The sequence below is a fragment of the Somniosus microcephalus genome, chromosome 24, assembly GCF_052327205.1.
Source record: "Somniosus microcephalus isolate GS21.2 chromosome 24, FLI_Smic_1.0, whole genome shotgun sequence".
Taxonomy (NCBI): Eukaryota; Metazoa; Chordata; class Chondrichthyes; order Squaliformes; family Somniosidae; genus Somniosus; species Somniosus microcephalus.
In genome coordinates this window covers 30,792,311-30,811,734 of record NC_141010.1, presented here as the reverse complement: position 1 = coordinate 30,811,734, position 19,424 = coordinate 30,792,311, and the positions used below count along the sequence as shown (strand labels likewise).

Sequence of the window (19,424 nt, the reverse complement as noted above, 5' to 3'; positions counted from 1 at the left end):
TGCTTCCACCATCCTTTCAGGCAGTGCATTCCAGATCATAACAACTCGCTGCATAAAAAAAATTCTCTTCATGTCTCCTCTGGTTCTTTTACCAATTAACTTAAATCTGTGTTCTCTGGTTACTGACCCTTCTGCCACTGGAAACAATTTCTCCTTATTTACTCTGTCAAAATTACTATTTTGTGTTAAATAATTATTAAACCTATATCTGAATGAACTATATGGTAAGAAAAATAAGGAGATCACAGATTACTTGGAAAATAAGAATCTAAATGGGGTAAAGGAGCAAAGGGATCTCCGAGTACAAATACACAATGCACTAAAAATAGCGATGCAGGTTAATAAGGCCATGAAAAAAGCAAACCAAGCGCTAAGTTTTATTTCTAGAGGGAAAGAATTGAAAAGTAGAGAAGTTATGCTAAACCTATATCGAACTTTGGTTAGACTACACTTGGAGTACTGTGTACAATTCTCGTCGCCATATTATATAAAGGATATAGAGGCACTGGAGAGGGTGCAAAAAAGATTTGCAAGGATGATATCAGAAATGCGAGGTTATACCTATCAGGAAAGGATGAACAGGCTGGCTCTCTTCTCCCTCGAAAAGGGAAGGCTGAGGGGTGACCTAATAGAGGTCTTTAAAATTATGAAAAGTTTTGATAGAGTAGACACAAAGGGCTGGATTTTCATTCAGGAGTCGGGTTGGAGGCGGGACTACAACTTTCGGGGTTGTAGTCCCGCCTCCATGGAGATGCGGCCAATCCACGCAATTTTAACTTGATTGATCTTGTTGAGCCCACCCAGCAGGCTCAGCAGGCCAATTAAGGGCCACCCGGCAACAGGTGACGTCACAGACTGAAATTTCATCTGTCAAGAGATTTTGACAGATGAAATATCAGTGTTTCACAGCTGTTTGAAGCTGTCAAACACTGACAGTCTTACTTCTAACATGAGTCCTTCTACACAGACTCAGTTAGAAATCTCTCCTGCACAGAATGCTGCAGGCTGTCACTTTTGACAGTTCGCAGCCATTCTGCTTTCTGTGCAGGTAAGATGAGGGACTCCCCGAACCTAAAGGAAGGACGGTTGTAAAGGTAAGAAAAGGTCATTTACACTTCTTCAATCACTTTAGACACACCAAACACACTTACCTCTGCACTCACGCACACATCACTCACCTGAGCACTGATATCTCGACCCCTCCAAGCCCTTCAACCCGACTCCTCCAACTTGGCGTGGTTTGGAGCCATGGGGAATCCCACAGTTCAAGCTTAAAAATAGGGATTAGGCTAAAAACTGCCTGTTAACTACCTGTTAACAGGCAGTTAATTGGCACTAATCCCTTCCCGCCTCGGGGAGGCGGGTCCCAGTGCTGGGCGGCTACCCGCCTCCTTTGAAACTGGCATGGAGGCGGGTTGGGGTCGGGACCCCTGATTTCGGGAATTTAACCCCCCAATCCCGACTCCACGGCACACTGAAAATCGAGCCCAAAGTGTTTCCACTTGTGGGGAAGAGCAAAACTAGAGGCCATCAATATAAGATAGTCACCAAGAAATCAAATAGGGAATTCAGAAGAAACTTCTTTACACAGAGAGTGGTGAGAATGTGGAACTCGCTACCACAGGGAGTGGTTGAAGCGAATAGTATAGGTACATTTAAGGGGAGGCTAGACAAGTATATGAGGGAGAAGGGAATAGAGGGTTATGCTGATAGAGTTAGATGAGGAAAGACGAGAGGAGGCTCGAGTGAAGCATAAACGCCGGCATGGACTGGTTAGGCCGAATGGCCTGTTTCTGTGCTGTATATCCTATGTAATCCAATGTAACTATAAAATTGAATTATTTGATGTTGATTTTCATATATATCTAATTGGATGCATTTTTCCTTTGTCAATTGTTTCCACCAACTCCCCCACCCCCTCGAAACACTGACCCTTGCTAGGTATGGTTCCATGGATGCAAGCATGCTCCAATAACTGAACCAAGTGGCCATTAATTACATTGTGAGTTTTGACTGGAAGTGGCAGCAGGCTACTTGACTGCTTTTGGGCAGCATAACAGGCGAGCCTGACCTGCCCTCAGCCATTTCCAGCAGGAGTCACTGGACAGCAAACAAGAGCAGAAACTGATTTTTCCCTTCATAAATCTGAGACACTAAGCCCTCTGCCACTGCTGCAGCTGAGATCAGCTACCACAGCACAGACTAGAAAACGAACCTGGGACCGTCCCGGTCTGTGCAGCTCAGTGACTTGTGTGTAGACTTGCTGAGCCACTGGGGGAGCCAACTGAATGCATCTTAATGAAATATACATAAAATTTGAATGATTTAAATTAGTTATTATATAATAAATAGAATAATTACATTTAATTTTTTTTATTCAATCACGGGATGGATAAGCATCATACCTGATCCCAGGAAGCCCATTGCATTACAAACTCTCAACCAAGCACAACCTTTATTCCCAGACTAGTTATGACTTTACAGAAGTTGGACAGTATTGGCATTGTGATATTCCCAGTTAATATGCCATTGTACCATTGGCAGCACGGTGGCATAGTGGTTAGCACTGTTGCCTCACAGCGCCAGGGACCCGGGTTCAAATCCGGCCTTGGGTGACTGTCTGTGTGGAGTTTGCACATTCTCCCCGTGTTTGCGTGGGTTTCCTCCGGGTGCTCCGGTTTCCTCCCACAGTCCAAAGATGTGCGGGTTAGGTTGATTGGCCATGATAAAAATTGGCCCTTAGTGTTAGGGGGGATTAAATACGTGGGGTTACGGGGTTACGGGGATAGGGCTTGTGTGGGATGGCTGTCGGTGTAGGGACCGGGTGCTAGGGTTTGGATGATCAGCCATGATCTCGTTGAATGGCGGAGCAGGCTCGAAGGGCCGAATGGCCTACTCCTGCTCCTATCTTCTATGTTTCTATGTACCCACCATAAAACTCCAATGTAATCTCTGATTTAAAGAGTGATGTTTAAATCCCTTATGTCCATACACAATATGACTTGGATGGATAATGCTTTCATCATGCTTGATGATTAGCTTCATCCTTGCTTCTAAATGACTACCTATGCCAGATTTTGCGAGTGGGTGCAGAAATGCTACAGTAATAAGGGGTTAGCTGGCTGAAATTACACGACTTATAAAAGTCTCTGAGAATATTGGACTTATTTTTAGCAGCTGGGCGTGTCAGAAATAATTTGCCTCCAAGCGAAGTAAGAAAGGAACCTTGTGTTGTAAACCGGTTGTCTCTCTCTGCAGCACCACGTGCCTCTCCCACCCTTTAACTGCTTCCACGCTGGATCTCAGGCATTTGTTTTTCTTTCTTGCCATTGGCTGATGTAGGGCTACTTTTCAACACATTCCAACATGATCAAACCTGACCAGCGAAAAGCTTGCCATCTGATAGGCAAGCCTTCTCATTTCTAGACGTCAATCTCTCTCTTATCTTTAAATTGATAGAACTGTGCTCATTGCGTCTTTGAACGTTCCTATCTTCTTGCTCCCAAGCTCCAAATATGATGCCCTTCTTGCTGTTCCTTCTCCTGCACCATCTCCTGTGCCGACTTCAAAACTCACTGCACTGTCTCCTAATTGCATTCCTTTTTTCCCCCACCCTTCCTTCTTCCTAAAACCAACAGCTCTTAAAAGCCAAGCTTGGCATCATAGAGTCATAGAGTTATACAGTACAGAAAGAGGCCCTTCGGCCCATCGTATCCACGCCGGCCATCAGGCCCTGTCTATTCTAATCCCATTTTCCAGCACTTGGTCCATAGCCTTGTATACTATGGCGTTTCAAGTGCTCATCTAAATGCTTCTTGAATGTTGTGAGGGTTCCTGCCTCTACCACCCTTTCAGGCAGTGAATTCCAGATTCCAACCACCCTCTGGGTGAAAAAGTTTCTCCTCAAATCCCCTCTAAACCTCCTGCCCTTTATCTTGAAACTATGCCCCCTGGTTTTTGACCCCTCTACTAAGGGGAAAAGTTCCTTTCTATCTACCCTATCAGTTAACCACACTTCCTGATTTATGCAGTCTTCTTTCCTATTCTTTTCAAACTTGGCGGTGTCCTGCACTTTGTTCCTACACCTCAATTTCTCAATAATTTACAAAAAGGCTGACTCAACAATAACCACTTGCACTCACACAGCACTTTTAACGTAATGAAATGGCCAAAGTGCTTTAGAGACAAAACTTGAACCCAAGCAGTGATGAGGGAAATGTTAGGGGAGCGACTGAAGGCATGGTCAAAGAGATAGGTTTTGAGGGAGGGAAGAGAGGTAGCAAGGTGAAGGGATGAAGCGGTTTGGGAAAGGCATTCCAGGGTTTGAGGACAAGACGGCTAAATGCTCTGACTGAGTGTGGAGTGCAGAATGCAGGGGGGGCGGGGCAAAGCGGCAGAAAAAGATACCAAAGCGGCCAGAGTTGGATGAGCAGAGGGTGTGCTTTGGCACCTAGGACTGGAGGAGCTTACAGGGGTAGGGAGACCATTTAGAGTAGTAAATGGGAATTGATAATGCAGAGAGTTCAATTTACGTCATTGAGTCATACAAACAGAGAAGGCCCTTGAGTTGATGGATGATCCGAGATAAGTTAGCTATGCTTCTGTATTAAGACAGATTTCAATATTAGCATAAGAGTAAGCTTGAAGACACATGCTGCATTTTGAACTGATGTAGTGATTTCCCAATTTGGTCTCTTAGTTCCCAGGGTATAGTGAGTTGTGTTAGGTGCATCGCCAATTTTCCACCATTTTCTTACACTCAAAATAAGCACCAATAATGCCTGCTATAACCTATAATTAACTCATTTAGAAAAATACTGGTTTATACTTAGGCAGTTAGCCCTTTGCTTCATCACTCATCTCTTATAAGGACAATTTAAAGTCATATACTTCAATTCTGCTGGTTAATGTTTAATGTGGTGTTAAATTGTCCAATTTAGACAAGCAATTAATGGGCTTGCTTAAAAAGGAGCCATTCATCTAATGTTCAAAAGCATGTGGGTTGCAAAACTGCATACTTAAATGAAAAAGACTCATTAAAAACTTAAGTGAAAAATAAATAGAATTAAATTGGATGGGGGGAGGGGCTAATGTTTCATGACAACAGTTGGAAGGAAGTGATTAACAGGTTTTCAAGTTTATTGGTATTAAAGAAGAAAAGAAAGCTGCAAAAAGTTGGCAGGGTGAAATACAAACAAAGAAATCTGCAAATATACAGCAGGTCTGTCAGCATCTATAAAGAGAATGACAACACATTGTGGGACCTGAAAGATAAAGAAATTAGACAACATTTGAACAGGAACTCCCCCCCCCCCCCCACTTCCTGGTATTACAGTGCTTACTTCGCTCTCATTTTTCAGATCTGATGAAGGGTTACACCTAATGTGCCCTCTAATTTTTTTTTGGGTGCGCGGCCCCTTTAACTGGCTGTGCGCCCATTCAAATTTTTGCCATGCGCTTTTTTTTCCATTTAAAAGCCGATGAGCGGCCTGCGCAGGACCTCCAGACCATGCACAGTCGTGCAGCTTAACGGGAACGCTGGTTGCGCCCAATGTACTCGGTTGTCTTTATCTTTACAGATGCTGACGGACCTGCTCCATGTTTGTAGCCTTTTCTGTTTTAGTTATTAGCACAATTAGGCTCATGTCTATCAGTTTAATTCCAGCGATGTCAAATTGAAGTTGCCATTTAGTTATAAGGTATTTTAAAATACAGTGTTGTGCAGAACAGCACAGTCCCTGTATAGCAGACACAGGCATTTGGGCAAACTGAACAAACTACATCCACCCACCCAAAAAAAATGCTTTAAAGATAATGTATACATTGTTGCTTGGCCCCAAAGAATTATCCTTGTGTGCAGGAATGCAATGACGGTTGTATTACTCTTGGGGGTATCTTGTCTTGTTGCAGACAGATAAAAGAATTTACCTACGCTGCTGCCAAATATTAAACTGAAAAAGAGGAGCACAAGTCCTCAGAAAGGAAAGCCGCTGGGAATCTACTTCCCCAAACAGATTGCAAATCCCATTTACAGTACTGCACTGACCAAGAACATTTACTGTACAGTTGCTTTACATTCGACTAAAGGCTTAATTAAGGTGCCACCTTTGGTTGAGATGATACAATATGACATTAAAAAAAAAATCAGGATATGTACAACATACTAAGTTATAGGGCCTTGTAAATGAATTTAATGCATAATTAATTGCAATGCTCTAAGCATATATCGATACAGGATGTACACCTGACAAAACGGAAGCTGTTTTCCCCTGGTCAGGAATATCATTCAAAACAACCATGTAATGTAAAGGAGCAGGAACTCTTGACAAGCAAAGCCAGTGAAACTCCACAAGCAGGGCGTCTGGTGTATGCCTCTAATGAAAGGTATTGATGGGGGCAAAATTAAATGGGATAAGTCAAGGGCGAAACTTAGTGGATTTAATACAAGTGAAAAATTATAATGGAGAAAATAATGGGACTCGAGATAGACAAATTTCCAGGACCTGATGGTTTCCACCAATGTTCCCTTTAGGCTGCGTGACTGCGCTCTGGCACTCCCGCGCAGCCGACTCACCAGCATTTAAATGCAAAAATCGCGCATACGCGGATTTTTGAATGGGCCACAAAGCCCGTTAAAGGGGCCGCGCAGCCCAAAAAAATGAGCGGAAACTTTGGTTTCCACTCCAGGGTAGTTAATGAAATAGGTAGGGAAATTGCAGATGCATTCGTCATAATTTTCCAAAGCTCTCTAGATTCAGGAATTATGCCTTTGGATTAGAAAATTGCAAATATGCAAATTGCATTATTTAGGAATGGAAGGAAGAAGAAACCAGGTAATTACAGACCTGTCAGCTTAACATCAATAGTGGGGAAGTTATTGGAATCTATCCTCCGAGACAGAGTGACTGAGCACTTGGGAAGGCATCAGCTGATCAAAGCACACACATACAAAGCGACATCCTGCTTTTCTAAAGCACTCAGAAAGAGACATTACAAAGTGTTCCTTAAAGTGCTGGATAGCGAGTGGACACTGAACAGGAGGAAGAAAGGGAAGAGGGCGAGAAGGGGGCAAAAGCAAAGTTGCAGAGAAGGGTCTTAAAAAGACTTTTGAAGAGAGAGAGGGGAGGGGAAAAATACATAGTGGCGATGCTGAGGGAGGTTCCGAGGGTGGGGCCACAATGACTGGAGCGGCCATTACTGATGAAGTTGAGCTTGAAAACTGCAGTGCTTTAGCCTCAGCTTATTAAATTTCATTGTCTAGAGTACAGGTTGGCCTAAATCCACCAAGGAGCAGCCTTTTCTAGCCCTACAGGCTCAGGAAGTTTAAAGAGATACAGGTGAGCTGTCATTGAAATGGCTTTATTCATTTAAAGAAAGAACTTGTATTTATATAGTGTCTTTCACAACTCAGGATATCCCAAAGCACTTCACAGCCAATTAAGTACTTTTGAAGTGTATTCATTGTTGTAATGTAGGGAAATGCGGCAGCCAATTTCTGTACAGCAAAGTGAATGAGCAGATAATCTGTTTCTGGTGGTGTTGTGTTGTCGAGGGATAAATGTTGGCCAGGATATCAAGAACAATCACCTGCTCTTCTTTGAATAGTGCTATGGGATCGTTTACATCTACCGGAGAGAGCAGAAGGAGCCTTGGTTTAACCTCTCATCCGAAAGATGGCATCTCCAACAGTGCAGCACTCCTTCAGTGCTGCACTGAAGTGTCAGCCTAGATTAAGTGCTCAAGTCCAATGGGGCTTGCACCTTCTGACTCAGAGGCAAGAGTGTTACGACTGAACCACGGCTGACACACTTAAAATAAGAAGCTGGGGTCGCATGAAAGGAATTTGCAGGCTGGATTTGGCCCACACGGTGCATGCTGGACACTCCTGCCTTAGGGAGTAAATGCATCACCTGATGTGATACAGATCCGTACATATCAGGAAGATCTTCAGTTCAGTCCCTTGGTGTGGGCTGAGTTAATGGATCTGAGCAAAGGGTGGCAGTAGTACAATACTGGCAGTGTCCCTCAGCTAGAGGAGGAAAAACCAGCCAGGTTCTTGCTCCAGCCACCTTTTGATGTGCGTAGATTGTCAAGTGAGGAAATGATTTGAGTTCAACTATGAGGCTCCCATACTCAAAACCTACCAATGCTATCTAGGCTGGCACTAAGAATGGCTAGTTGGGCAAGATTTGAGAGGTGTGCCAGTGCTGGTGGAACCATATTCCAGTATACATCACTATGAAGGAGGGGAAGAAATTGGGAAGAGGACAAGCAAAGGCAGTCCAATAGTGGTCTTTAGCAGTGATCAGCACAATGGTCTCTGGTAGTTATTTAAACATTAATGTTTCTGCAGTAACTGAGACCACATTGGCCCATTTACCAACGGCTGTTTAAATACAACGTTAATCTGGGTTATTGGTAAACCTATTGGATTTTGCAAAAATAAAATTGGCTGCTAAGATAGGTGGCTATTTAATTAAGGTGACCAGAAAATTTTCTAGGTTTTATTCTGTTCATTTTTCATTGGAAAAGATATTTAGATTTATTGCTGCAATTAATTCCCTGGCTTTCCTGAATCTCCATTGGTGCTGACACAGAGATTATTGGCTGGCTGAATAAAAAGCAGTTTAGGAGAACAATCCTGATAAAGAATTATTTTCTAATCCAGTGGATTGCTTCTTTTAATAATGCAAACAGCCAACACTACAGAGACTGCAGGAGACATTATGGAATCGCATGTTTGACATGGCTTGCAGCCCTAGGAAGTGGGGAGTGGATTGTTAGCGACATGCATAATTAGTTACAGAGCTGAATATAAAACCCTGTAACATTACTCAAATAACTCATCCCCCGTGTGCAAAGTCTCCCTATTGTACCATGCTGAAACAAAACGTCATTGTAACCTGAAGCAAACATTCGTTTTGTCCACCTTTCATCTGAATCAATGGGCCTTGCATCCTCACACCCCAGACTTACACATTAGGATGTTGACATAGGGCTGCAAGCCAGCACCATGTAAATAAGTGGGCATCTTTCCTAATTGTGTTTCCCCCCGCCCACCCCACCCCCTGCAGTATTTAGCATAGCAATGCATCTGGAACCCAGTACTGGAGTTTTGAATGAATTAAGATGTTGAGTTAAAAATGTTAAGCTACATTGACAGTGAGGATTTAACGTGGAATTAGAGTCACTTCTATTACTGCTGCACTGAAGCACCATTCAGGCTCAGTCCACAGTCAAAAGCACCATTCATAATCCGGCAGGAAATTATGCTTAGGCTGCAAGTAGATTTGAGAACTGAATCAAACCGAGTGGACTTTTCTTTTTGTCGGGGAGCTCCAGAAAACAAAACTAAATCTGAACAACTGTTGGTTTATTTAGGAGTTTACTATTTTGTTGGGGCAGAATTTACAAGTACACCATTGAACAGTTTGACTGGACTTTAAAATCAAGTTTTCCTTCACAATTGTAGTAGTGTTTGTGTAACACCCTGCACACACACAGTGGGGATATTAGAGACATTTTTTTTGTACAGGAAACGGCCATTTTGGTTTCAATTCAGCCAACCAAATCTCAGCTGGCTCACACTGTTAAATGCAGACTGAATGCAAGGACAGTGTCAATTTTTGTTGTGAAAATTACAGTGGACAACACAAATATGACATTTTTGAATATAGGTCGCAACAATATCATGTCACCAATGTTCTTTCTCCACTGGTCACGACTTGAACAGTAAAAAGGCAGAATCCACAAATTTAGCTCTACTTTACTCAGACCTGGCTTCACATTCAAACCAAAGCGAAACCCAAGGCAAGAAAGGCATATTTCAGTTCCAATTTATATGCTGATTCCATGCTTTGCATTTAAACTACTCTTAAATCTCATCTAAACCTCAACTACTATGATAGAAGAAAGAAAGAAAGACTTGCATTTATATAGCGCCTTTCACGACCACCGGACATCTCAAAGCGCTTTACAGCCAATGAAGTAGAGTCACTGTTGTAATGTAGGAAATACAGCAGCCAATTTGCACACAAGGTCCCACAAACAGCAATGTGATAATGACCAGATACAGTAATCTGTTTTTGTTATGTTGATTGAGGGATAAATATTGGCCAGGACACTGGGGATAACTCCCCTGCTCTTCTTCAAAATAGTACCATGATCTTTTACGTCCACCTGAGAGAGCAGACAGGGCCTCGGTTTAATGTCTCATCCGAAAGACGGCACCTCTGACAGTGTAGCACTCCCTCAGCACTACACTGGAGTGTCAGCCTAGCTTTATGTTCGCGAGTCCCTGGAGTGGGACTTGAACCCACAACCTTCTGACTCAGAGGCGAGTGTGCTACCCACTGAGCCACAGCTGACACATGGCACAAGGGGGCAGGATCCATTCAGAAATCGTCTCCATTTCCTACTATAAGCAAGCTGATCTAATAGTTCTGGATTTGCACTGTAATCAATGATATCCACCTCACTGGTACTGATTCAGATAAATGATGGCATAAACTTGCAGCCAGACTCACAAAGCTGAATCCTGACCCTTTTATACTTTTGTTCTTTCCCAAAGTACTGGTTAATGACAATATCCTTTTTCAATAATAAAATTGCCAGTTTATCAATATGCAACGTTTAAAAGGACAAGCCCGTGCCAAGAAAATACTGGCAGACATACTGACACCAGAAAAAGAAAACAAAAATTCCCAAATCCTAACTTCCTTTGTTTATAACAATATGAGTGCAGAGACACAGAATAATACAAAAAGGTGAAAACACTTGCGTGAAGTTCCCAAAGCAGGTCTGATGAATCTACCCATGCAGATTTGAGTTAAGAACTAGTGATGGCTTAGTGAGTTTCTCCAGTAAGTAGCTGAGCCGTATAGATTAGGATTCAGATCATAACCTCGGCCCCTATTACATTTTTACTTATATTTTTTTTCCACCCCTCTGTTTTGGGTTTTCCCTTCCCCCCCCCCTTTCCTTCTTTTTTTTCTCTCTCCCACATGGCAGCTGTCTCTCATCCTGCCAGTACACTTCACACCTAATCTGAGCCATCTTTTGTCTCCACTGTCCTATTACCATCTCGTCTGGTTTTGAATACCTCTTAATGTCCCTTTACTTCTTTTGTTCTCTCGCAGCCCTGCCTTCGATCTATTTCATTTCCTTTCCAGTTTTGAAAAAGGGTTTCAACCCGAAATGTCGACTCTAATTTCTCTCCACGGATGTTGCCTGGCCTGCTGAGTTTTTCCAGTATTTTCTGTTGTTATTTTAGATTAGGAAGGTCCCAGGTTTAATCCCCAGTCTGTACCGAGTTAGTTGATCTCCACCAAGGTGGCAGTGCAGCTGCTCGGATTAGTGCCTCGGGGTCATGCAAGGGAAGATCAGCCCTGATCACCCACCCAACAACCCCTGCTGGAAGTGCATATGTGGGGATGTTGGGTTAGGATAGGAATAGTGTCAAGTGTAAGATTCCCTGCAGCTGAATAACCTGCCACCCACTGTGAAGGCTCACACATGTATAATAGTCACTTGGGCGAGGAACCAGAGGATGCCTAGTGCTTGCAGGAATGTACCAGGAGGAGCTTTCAGGAGAGGAGAGGAAAGTGATGAGGAAAATAAACTAGTGTCACAAGATCAGGGACTTACAGGATCACAATCACCACAACTTGTCAAAAAAATATATACTGAAGGAGCGAAATATACGCCTGGTGTCTATGTTTACAAATGGACAATCGGATGTACCAAACTGGATTTGGCTACAGGTTTGAAAAGCAATGTTATAAGAGTAAAAGTAACTGGTGGGAAGCTTGCAGCTTCCGTTATCTTGGCAGACGGTCTAGCTTCATGTATGCTGATGTGTGACCATGCTAGCAGCTCTTATGCAGCGGATAAAACCTGATGTAAATCTGCTGGATTCACCAAGGCTGGCCACCAGGGAGACCCAATAAATGCGGATCCTGGCACGGTTACTTTGGGTTCCAGCAAGCAATGCGGAGCCTGAGTGTTGGGAACTGGTGGCACTAGCACGGGGTCTAGCATGGTATTAAACCAGCTTTTAATAGCAGAGATTAGTTGGCTACTGCACAAATATTTCTACAGCAAGGTTTGTGGAGTGGTACCTCAAAATCTCAGCTCTAAGACAATTCAACCCCTTAAAAAATTTATGCAGGCAAGCCAATTCATGCCAGTCCCAATGGAGCACCAGCACGCTGTGTACCATGGATTGAGGTCACAGGCTTCACTGAATTCCCAATATCAGTGATCACACCACAGGGAAACACTCAGTGGAGGCTGGGCACTTTCCTACCGGGAGTGGAGTAGCAAGACAGAGTGTTTTTCCAAGGCCGATTTTGCAAACCTCTTGGCTGATTCAGACCATCACTGGTGGGCAGTTCCCTAGGCTGCAGTTGGTTGCGGAGTGCAAGGTGGCCAGGAGGAAAAGGAGAGAGAGAATGTAAACAGAGAAAATACTTAACCTTTTATAACAAAAAGGTGAGTAAAATTACACAAGCTGATTTGAACCAAAACAGCTTTAAATTGACAAAACACTTTCTTTCCAGATTGGCTATTGAATTGTGGTTGTGTTAACATACGAACCTGTGCCAAGTCTCTATTAGTGTTGGTGCTCCGAGACATTGAAAAAAAATCAATACAAAATGTTACTCAAAAACGAATCTGTCAATACAGAAAACCTCTTGCTGTAGAGAGGGTGAGCTGTGAGGGTAAAATATAATCCATCTGGCTGTGCTTTTTACCTTTTCCTGACAACACACGTTATGCAACAAGTCATTTCTCTAGCGAGAGGCACTTGTAGACCTGTCGACCATTCATCACCAGTAAAACAAACTAATGACCATATATGGAAGCACTTCCTGCTCGTAACGACCTGTTGCAGCCAGCTCTCACTGTTACAGATTACAACCAACCCATTCATAAAATGCGAAGGGGCTGCCTGCTTTCACTTCATGGGTCAGCGATGGGGGAGGGGCACTGCTGGTATGGCAGATCAGATGACAAAAATACCTCCTGATGGGAGAAAACAACTGATTGAGCAGATGTAGACTGGTTGGATTTTTGTCATTTGTGATGCATTTACATTGCAGAACGGCTGCAGGGTTCAATTATCCAATGGTAGCTGCAGCTCCTGGTGTTGTAGAAACTCTCTCATTTATGGATGTATTTTACAACATGGAGTGCAGCCTCCATTGTGTACACATGTCGAGTTTCTTATACCAACAACATTCTAGGTTCAATAAAGTGTAGGTTTTATGACATAGGCACAACCATGGTGGAGGCAGAGGCAGAAGAGGATAACATGTTCCATTCCCTCAATGTTTTTGACATACTCCCCTCTTCCTTCCATTCCAAATCCCCAAATTACCCTGATTTCTCCACCCCCCCCCCCACCCCATATACATGGTTGCATCCGTGGTCTATGGTCGTGATAAGGGAAGGAGTTTTAGTAACATAAATGCAGTGTAGCGCTTGCTCTCTGTGGAGTCCAATTCTCAAACACTCATTTCCCAAAGAGATGTTTCCAAGTCACCAAATACAGTCAATGGCAAAGAGTGAGAAGAAAAATACTCACGGCTTTCACAGTGATAATCCGGCACAAACTGTTCATCACTGTCTGGCACCTGAGCTGGAATATGGAGAGAAGGAAAATTTTAGAATTGTAAAAACTTTGCTCCTTTTTTCCAGTCTAAACAGCACTCTGGTTATACAGGAAGCTTATTCTGTAGGACTTCAGTACAACTGGGAACTGGCCGAATAGCGCTGTGGTGACTCTTGTCGGGGTCTGATTCTACAGGTGTGTATTGACCAAGTGGCCATTCTAGACAGGGAATAACGACAGGCTATTCGGCAATGGGGAGAATCACTACTAAGCTTGACTCTGCCCTCAGCCAATATTTGCACACACACCCTTTCCTGCAAGGGCCACTAGTGATCAGGAGAGGGAACCCTTTGTTGACTCACTCTTGTCCCTCAACCCAGGCTGATTACAGCGTTCTGGCAGAGATCAGCTAACAGCACAGAGCAGGGATTGTACTGGACTCTCCTAGTCTGAATGGCCTGGTAGGATAATAAGTGGCGCATTTACTCACTGAGTCACTGAAGGAGTGCTGGATGCCTTTTATGCTGCTTAAAGAGCACGATTCACATCACAAACTAGCAGCAGCCATGAACACAGAAAAAAACAACAGAAAATGCTGGAAAAACTCAGCAGGCTAGGCAACATCCGTGGAGAGAGAAATAGAGTCAACGTTTCAGGTCGAAACCCTTCGTCAGGACCTGACCGGTTTCGACCCGAAACGTTGACTCTATTTCTCTCTCCACGGATGTTGCCTGGCCTGCTGAGTTTTTCCAGCATTTTCTGTTGTTATTTCGGATTTCCAGCATCCGCAGTATTTTGCTATGAACACAGAAAAACCTGGTTGTTATGAAGTTTGCAATATAAATTTCAGCTCCTGATCAACAGTTAAAGAAAATGAATGGATACAGGACTCCATGTTTTTGGCAGAGATGCTGCCCGTCAGGAATTAGCAGTGAGACAAGCATTGCACAAGCTCTCTGACAAGGTATCAGTCTGCCTGCAGCTGTATAATGGCCATTCAGTACCAGACTAGTGCACACAGCCAGGAGTTTGGGAAAAGAACGACAGTAAAAGAAGAAGGTGATGAATACGTTACATGGAACGTACCCCCCCTCCTCACAGCACCTTACTACTTACAGTAATAATATCCACTTGAGACTATATGGGACTAAATGAAGAGATATTCTTTAAACCAAATGGAGCATTGAGTTCTGAATGTATCCAGAAATCAAAACTCCATTTCAGCTCTCTACCGGTGCTGTGAGCCTGTGAACATACTTACATGTAGCCCTAGAATAAATGTTTAAGTTATAGGCAATTTTCACTCACCCCCATCATGCAAACTTTATAATGTAACAGCAGTCACTGTTTATAAATACTTGCTGCAAAGTTACAGTTTGAAATGACAGCATACAAGATACTGATTTCTAATTGATGAAGTATTTAGCTCAGTAGTGAGTGTTAATATTTGGCCACATCTTTGGATTGGCTCACCATATGTAGCATGAACAATGTCACACCCAATGGCTTGTCTCTACATCTTTGTTCAGTATTGAAACTCCAATCCTTTTTTTCTGAAGACGAGTAGGTTTTCCTGGCGCTTGGCATAAAGGAACGGTTTGGGTGCAGTCCAGAGGCATATACTGAGCAGGGATGAGTGTGCACACCAGTAATGGGGCCCACCTGATATTCCTCCCATTTTAATTAACAACGGGGGAATCTGCCCTTAGACTTTGAAATATCTTAACATTCACTAAATGGAAATAAGAATATGGGTGAAATGTTACCAGACCCACACTGCTGATGGGGTTTCGCATGCAATAAACAATTTATCAGATAATTGTGGATACACTGTTTGTGATTTCCCATCCATTAAAAATCGTGAAGAAATGAGATCTGTGCTTTTCAGCACTTCTCAAATATTATATCAGATGACGTGGAGTTTGCAGGTCAGAGGAAATTTGGTACTCAGAGAGTTGGCATAGTATTTTATTTAAAATTCAATGAAGATAACACTACTCCAGGACCTCTTCAGGATCATCTATACTAACTTCCTTCTTAAAGTAATAATCCCTTTATTCTGAGCTTTGACCAAAATGGTCTGAGTGTCGGCCATTAATTAGTGGAATCACCTATAACTTTGATCTAACAACATTTATTTTTCTAAGTGTATATACTAATAATACAGATAAACATCTGAAATGTCAGTATACACATAGGAAATACTTGAACAAACATTAATAGTCTTCTCACTTTTACCAAACTTTAAATCTGTTAACTGTTCAGTGAAATCACCTCTGTTTAATAGGAATTATTGTCCTGTTGCACTTTAGCCAATGTACTATCATATGTTTAAACTTTTTATGCTGACTGAAACTGAATACCCGCACACACAGCCGACAAAATCTTTAGATGTACGAGAAATGACAGAAGAAATCAGTTTTATACTGCAGAACCATGTACAATTCGATCAATAAATAAAATCAGCCTGCGTAAATAAAATGTTGAAAAGAGGCAGGGAGAGGGAAAACTTGGGAATTAAGGAAAATTTATAAAAAAACAGATGCTGAAAATCTGGACTAAAAACTGACAAATCGGAAATACAGAACAAGTCTACCAGCAATGGAAAAAAAGACAGATTAGCAGTTTAGACAGAGAACCTTGTCTCTAGCTATGGTTTCAGACGCCAAAAGACCTGCTATGTACTTCCAGTATTTTAGGAATTAAGGAGTTTCCTAGGTCATTACATACAGCACAGTGAAGTGAGATATTGAAAGGTACATCTCTAAGTGGAAGCCAAGCACTGTAGGAGCACTACGAGGCAAGAATCGGGATCCAAATCTAGTTTAAGTAATATATTTTCTCTCCTCCGGTGCTGAAAGTGTTGGCTCTTGTCAGGATGTATTTCCACAGGCGCTGGCAATTCTTTAGTGCCTCACCCATTCTTTATCTGTGAGCCAAGACAATGAACATCCGCAAGCTATTTGGCCATCCGCAAGCTATTTGGCCATGAGGGCATCGGAGCCAAACCTGAAGCAGTCTTCACCTGACATCCGCGGGCACACTTCCCTGCAGCAGTTCCTGGATAGACGGACTTTCTCCCTACCTGGGCACTGAGGGCAACTGTCATAGAATTTCACAGCACTGGAGGAGGAGGTTATTTGGTTCATTGGGCCCATGCTGGCTCTTTGGAAGCCCGACCCACTTAATCCCACTCCCCTGACCTTCCCCCATAGGCGTCTGATTTTTTTTCTTTTTTCAACTGTAAGGCTACAACTTGGCACAGATTTGGAAGATGAATTATTTAATCAACGCCAAAGATTTTTTTTTTACTTTTAAACGTGACATTTTGTTTCTTTGGCAAAGAAAATCAGCAAGGCTCGGCCACACTACTGTATATATAAATATGTACCAGCTTACTTTTCAATCTTTGGCACAGGGTGGGCAAGTGTACATAAAGAATTCATTAAAAAAAAGCACAGAAGCACACTTGTAGGTCACTAGCAGAATTCATTACAAATATTCAGGGAAAGTTTAAAGAAGGACTGACCCAGCGATTTGATCCCCTCCCCTTTTTGAAAGATTCTGATCCTGATGTAATCCTTTTAAGTAATGTATCCAGAGGAAAGTCATAAATGTTGAGGGACACCTAGGTCTGAAAAGTGATTAGATTAGGAGAACTCCTTTTAAGCGGGAAAGGTTGACTTCATAGGTTGTCTGAACTTGTGTTTGGTGCGCTTTTGATTTTGTTTGACGGTTTCCGATTACAACCCAGGCAAAGCAACAATAAAGGGGACACTGGTTCCTTTAAACACCCTAACTTTCACATCCAGAGCATTCCTACCCATGTAGAAAATGAACTCACAGCAATCTGGCAAATTGGACTGTCTCGTCCCTCACCCACACACACTCTTTTAAGAGTCTGTGTATACACAAACGGACATTTCCAACGATTTTAGGCATTCTCTGCAATCCCTGCGCGCACAAATCAAACCATAAAGGGATTTTTTTTTTAAAAACAGCGACTTGCGTGATGTCGGAAAAGGGACCCAGATTTAACTCACATGTTCTCCACAAGTGTTGCCATCCGTTCATTCAACAGCCCCCTCCCCAAAAAAAGAACTCCGCATATGTTTCCCATTAGTCGTAAACAGTGTTGATGTTTTGAAATTCGTGGGTGTAAAATCTTGGCAACACAAAAGTCGATTTCAAAAGTCCTTTAGAAGATGCTAAAGATTGCAATGTTGTAAATTGTCAGTTTCAGCGACTCTGTGCAATTACTCTGGCTATTTTATTCCAGTCTTTCAGCAGCACAGAAACTTAACTGAGTGCGGATATATCAACGTTTGCTGTAACTGTCAAAATAAGGAAGCGTTTCCTCCTGGAGATTTGCACAATACGCGGGGCAAGTACAAAGCACGGCGGCCGAAGCACAGACAGGCTCCAACAAGGTTCACCCATGCCTGGAAAGACGAAGAGCTGGCATTAACTAATGGGGAAATGATTAAAAATTGGCAAGAAAGGCGAAAAAGGAGGGAAAGAAAAAAGATAGTGAGCAATGAAGCAAAGAAAAAAATTCAGATTTTAGCTATACATAAGGAATGGGAGGATAAAAGATTAAAACAACCCCACTAACATTCTTGATATTTTAACTCACCTTCTGCAAGCCAAGTCTCTTGAAGTTGGCTTAAATCCTGGAAAAGATCTGAAAAAGGAAGAATTAATTAATATATATATATTAGCAGGATTATGTTTAAAAGTGCAGTTTTCCCAGTCTATTTCTAGTGCACGTTTGCCCGTTTTTTTAATATTCCCGCAAAGTCAGCTCCCAGATATTGTTACCTTCTGAATCCTGAGTTAATTCTTTGGTGATGTATCTTCTCTTTCTGGAAAGCACCGCCCGCTCGATCGTCCGAGTGTCGTGCACTTTCTGCAGGTTAAAATAAGCATGGAGTGTTTACCTGTCATTCCGATTCATTGATGCAACTCACGGAGTCAAACAGTTAACACCCCCACCCCACCCCCGTCATTTCTTGCTGACCCTTGTTAGGTTCACAACCTTTGGTGCCATCGATTTACAACTTTATCTGAGAATTGGTGCCATCGATTTACAACTTTATCTGATTTCTCAATGATTTTACTGATTTCATCTTCCCCAGACAACACACACAAGATCGCACGGCTCAAAAAGAAACACTTTTTTTTTACTATTCATTGTTTTCAAAGCTCCACAGTGGCGCTAAATCTCTCCGAATGACTGTACTCACATTTGGAAATGTGTAAGGCACTTGCTGATCCAGATAGCCATCCATTCTGTGTTCCATTGTTAACCGTTTATGAGCATTTAGACTGGATTTGACAACAACAAGCTCGGATCAGCCTGCGGAGATGGGGGGGGAAGATCATGAATGAACGGGCGAAGCATGCATAAATAATAAGCTCCATTCACAAAAAAAAATCCAAGAGACAGCCCGCAGGCAATGAACTGCTGGTCTCCCAGAGAAACAGCCTCTTAAAGCAAGGATGTCCCCCTTTTAAAGACGGACTCGTCGCACTAAGCATTCGACACTTTTTCTTCGCTTTTTAATCGAAAGATGTAGTGAATCAACTCTCGGGCTCTGATTTTAGATTATGCAGTCTCGGCAACTGATGGAAATGATCAGTTTGCAGCTGTCAGCCATTCTACGAGGTAGAAAGGGTACTTTTTTAAAGAACATTCAATAGTGGCTCTGCTAAGAATGTAAGTACATTGGTATATCCATGGATTGCGTTATAGTAAAATCACGGTAATAATACGTGGCAGCTTGCCCCGGTGGTAACATTCTCGCTG

General features: G+C 42.6%; 1 protein-coding gene across 1 annotated transcript in view; it reads right to left on the bottom strand.

Moving 5' to 3' along the window:
- The window catches only part of etv4 (ETS variant transcription factor 4), a 118,252-nt gene that overhangs the window by 77,877 nt on the left and 20,951 nt on the right, over window positions 1–19,424 (bottom strand). Inside the window, exons 2-5 of the mRNA XM_085966386.1 lie at window positions 18,862–18,974; window positions 18,437–18,524; window positions 18,252–18,299; window positions 13,589–13,642 (exon numbers count right to left, since the gene is read on the bottom strand). Of these exons, the coding sequence (XP_085822512.1) occupies window positions 13,589–13,642; window positions 18,252–18,299; window positions 18,437–18,524; window positions 18,862–18,918 (247 nt within the window). The 5' untranslated portion in view covers window positions 18,919–18,974. The remainder of the gene's footprint in view (window positions 1–13,588; window positions 13,643–18,251; window positions 18,300–18,436; window positions 18,525–18,861; window positions 18,975–19,424) is intronic.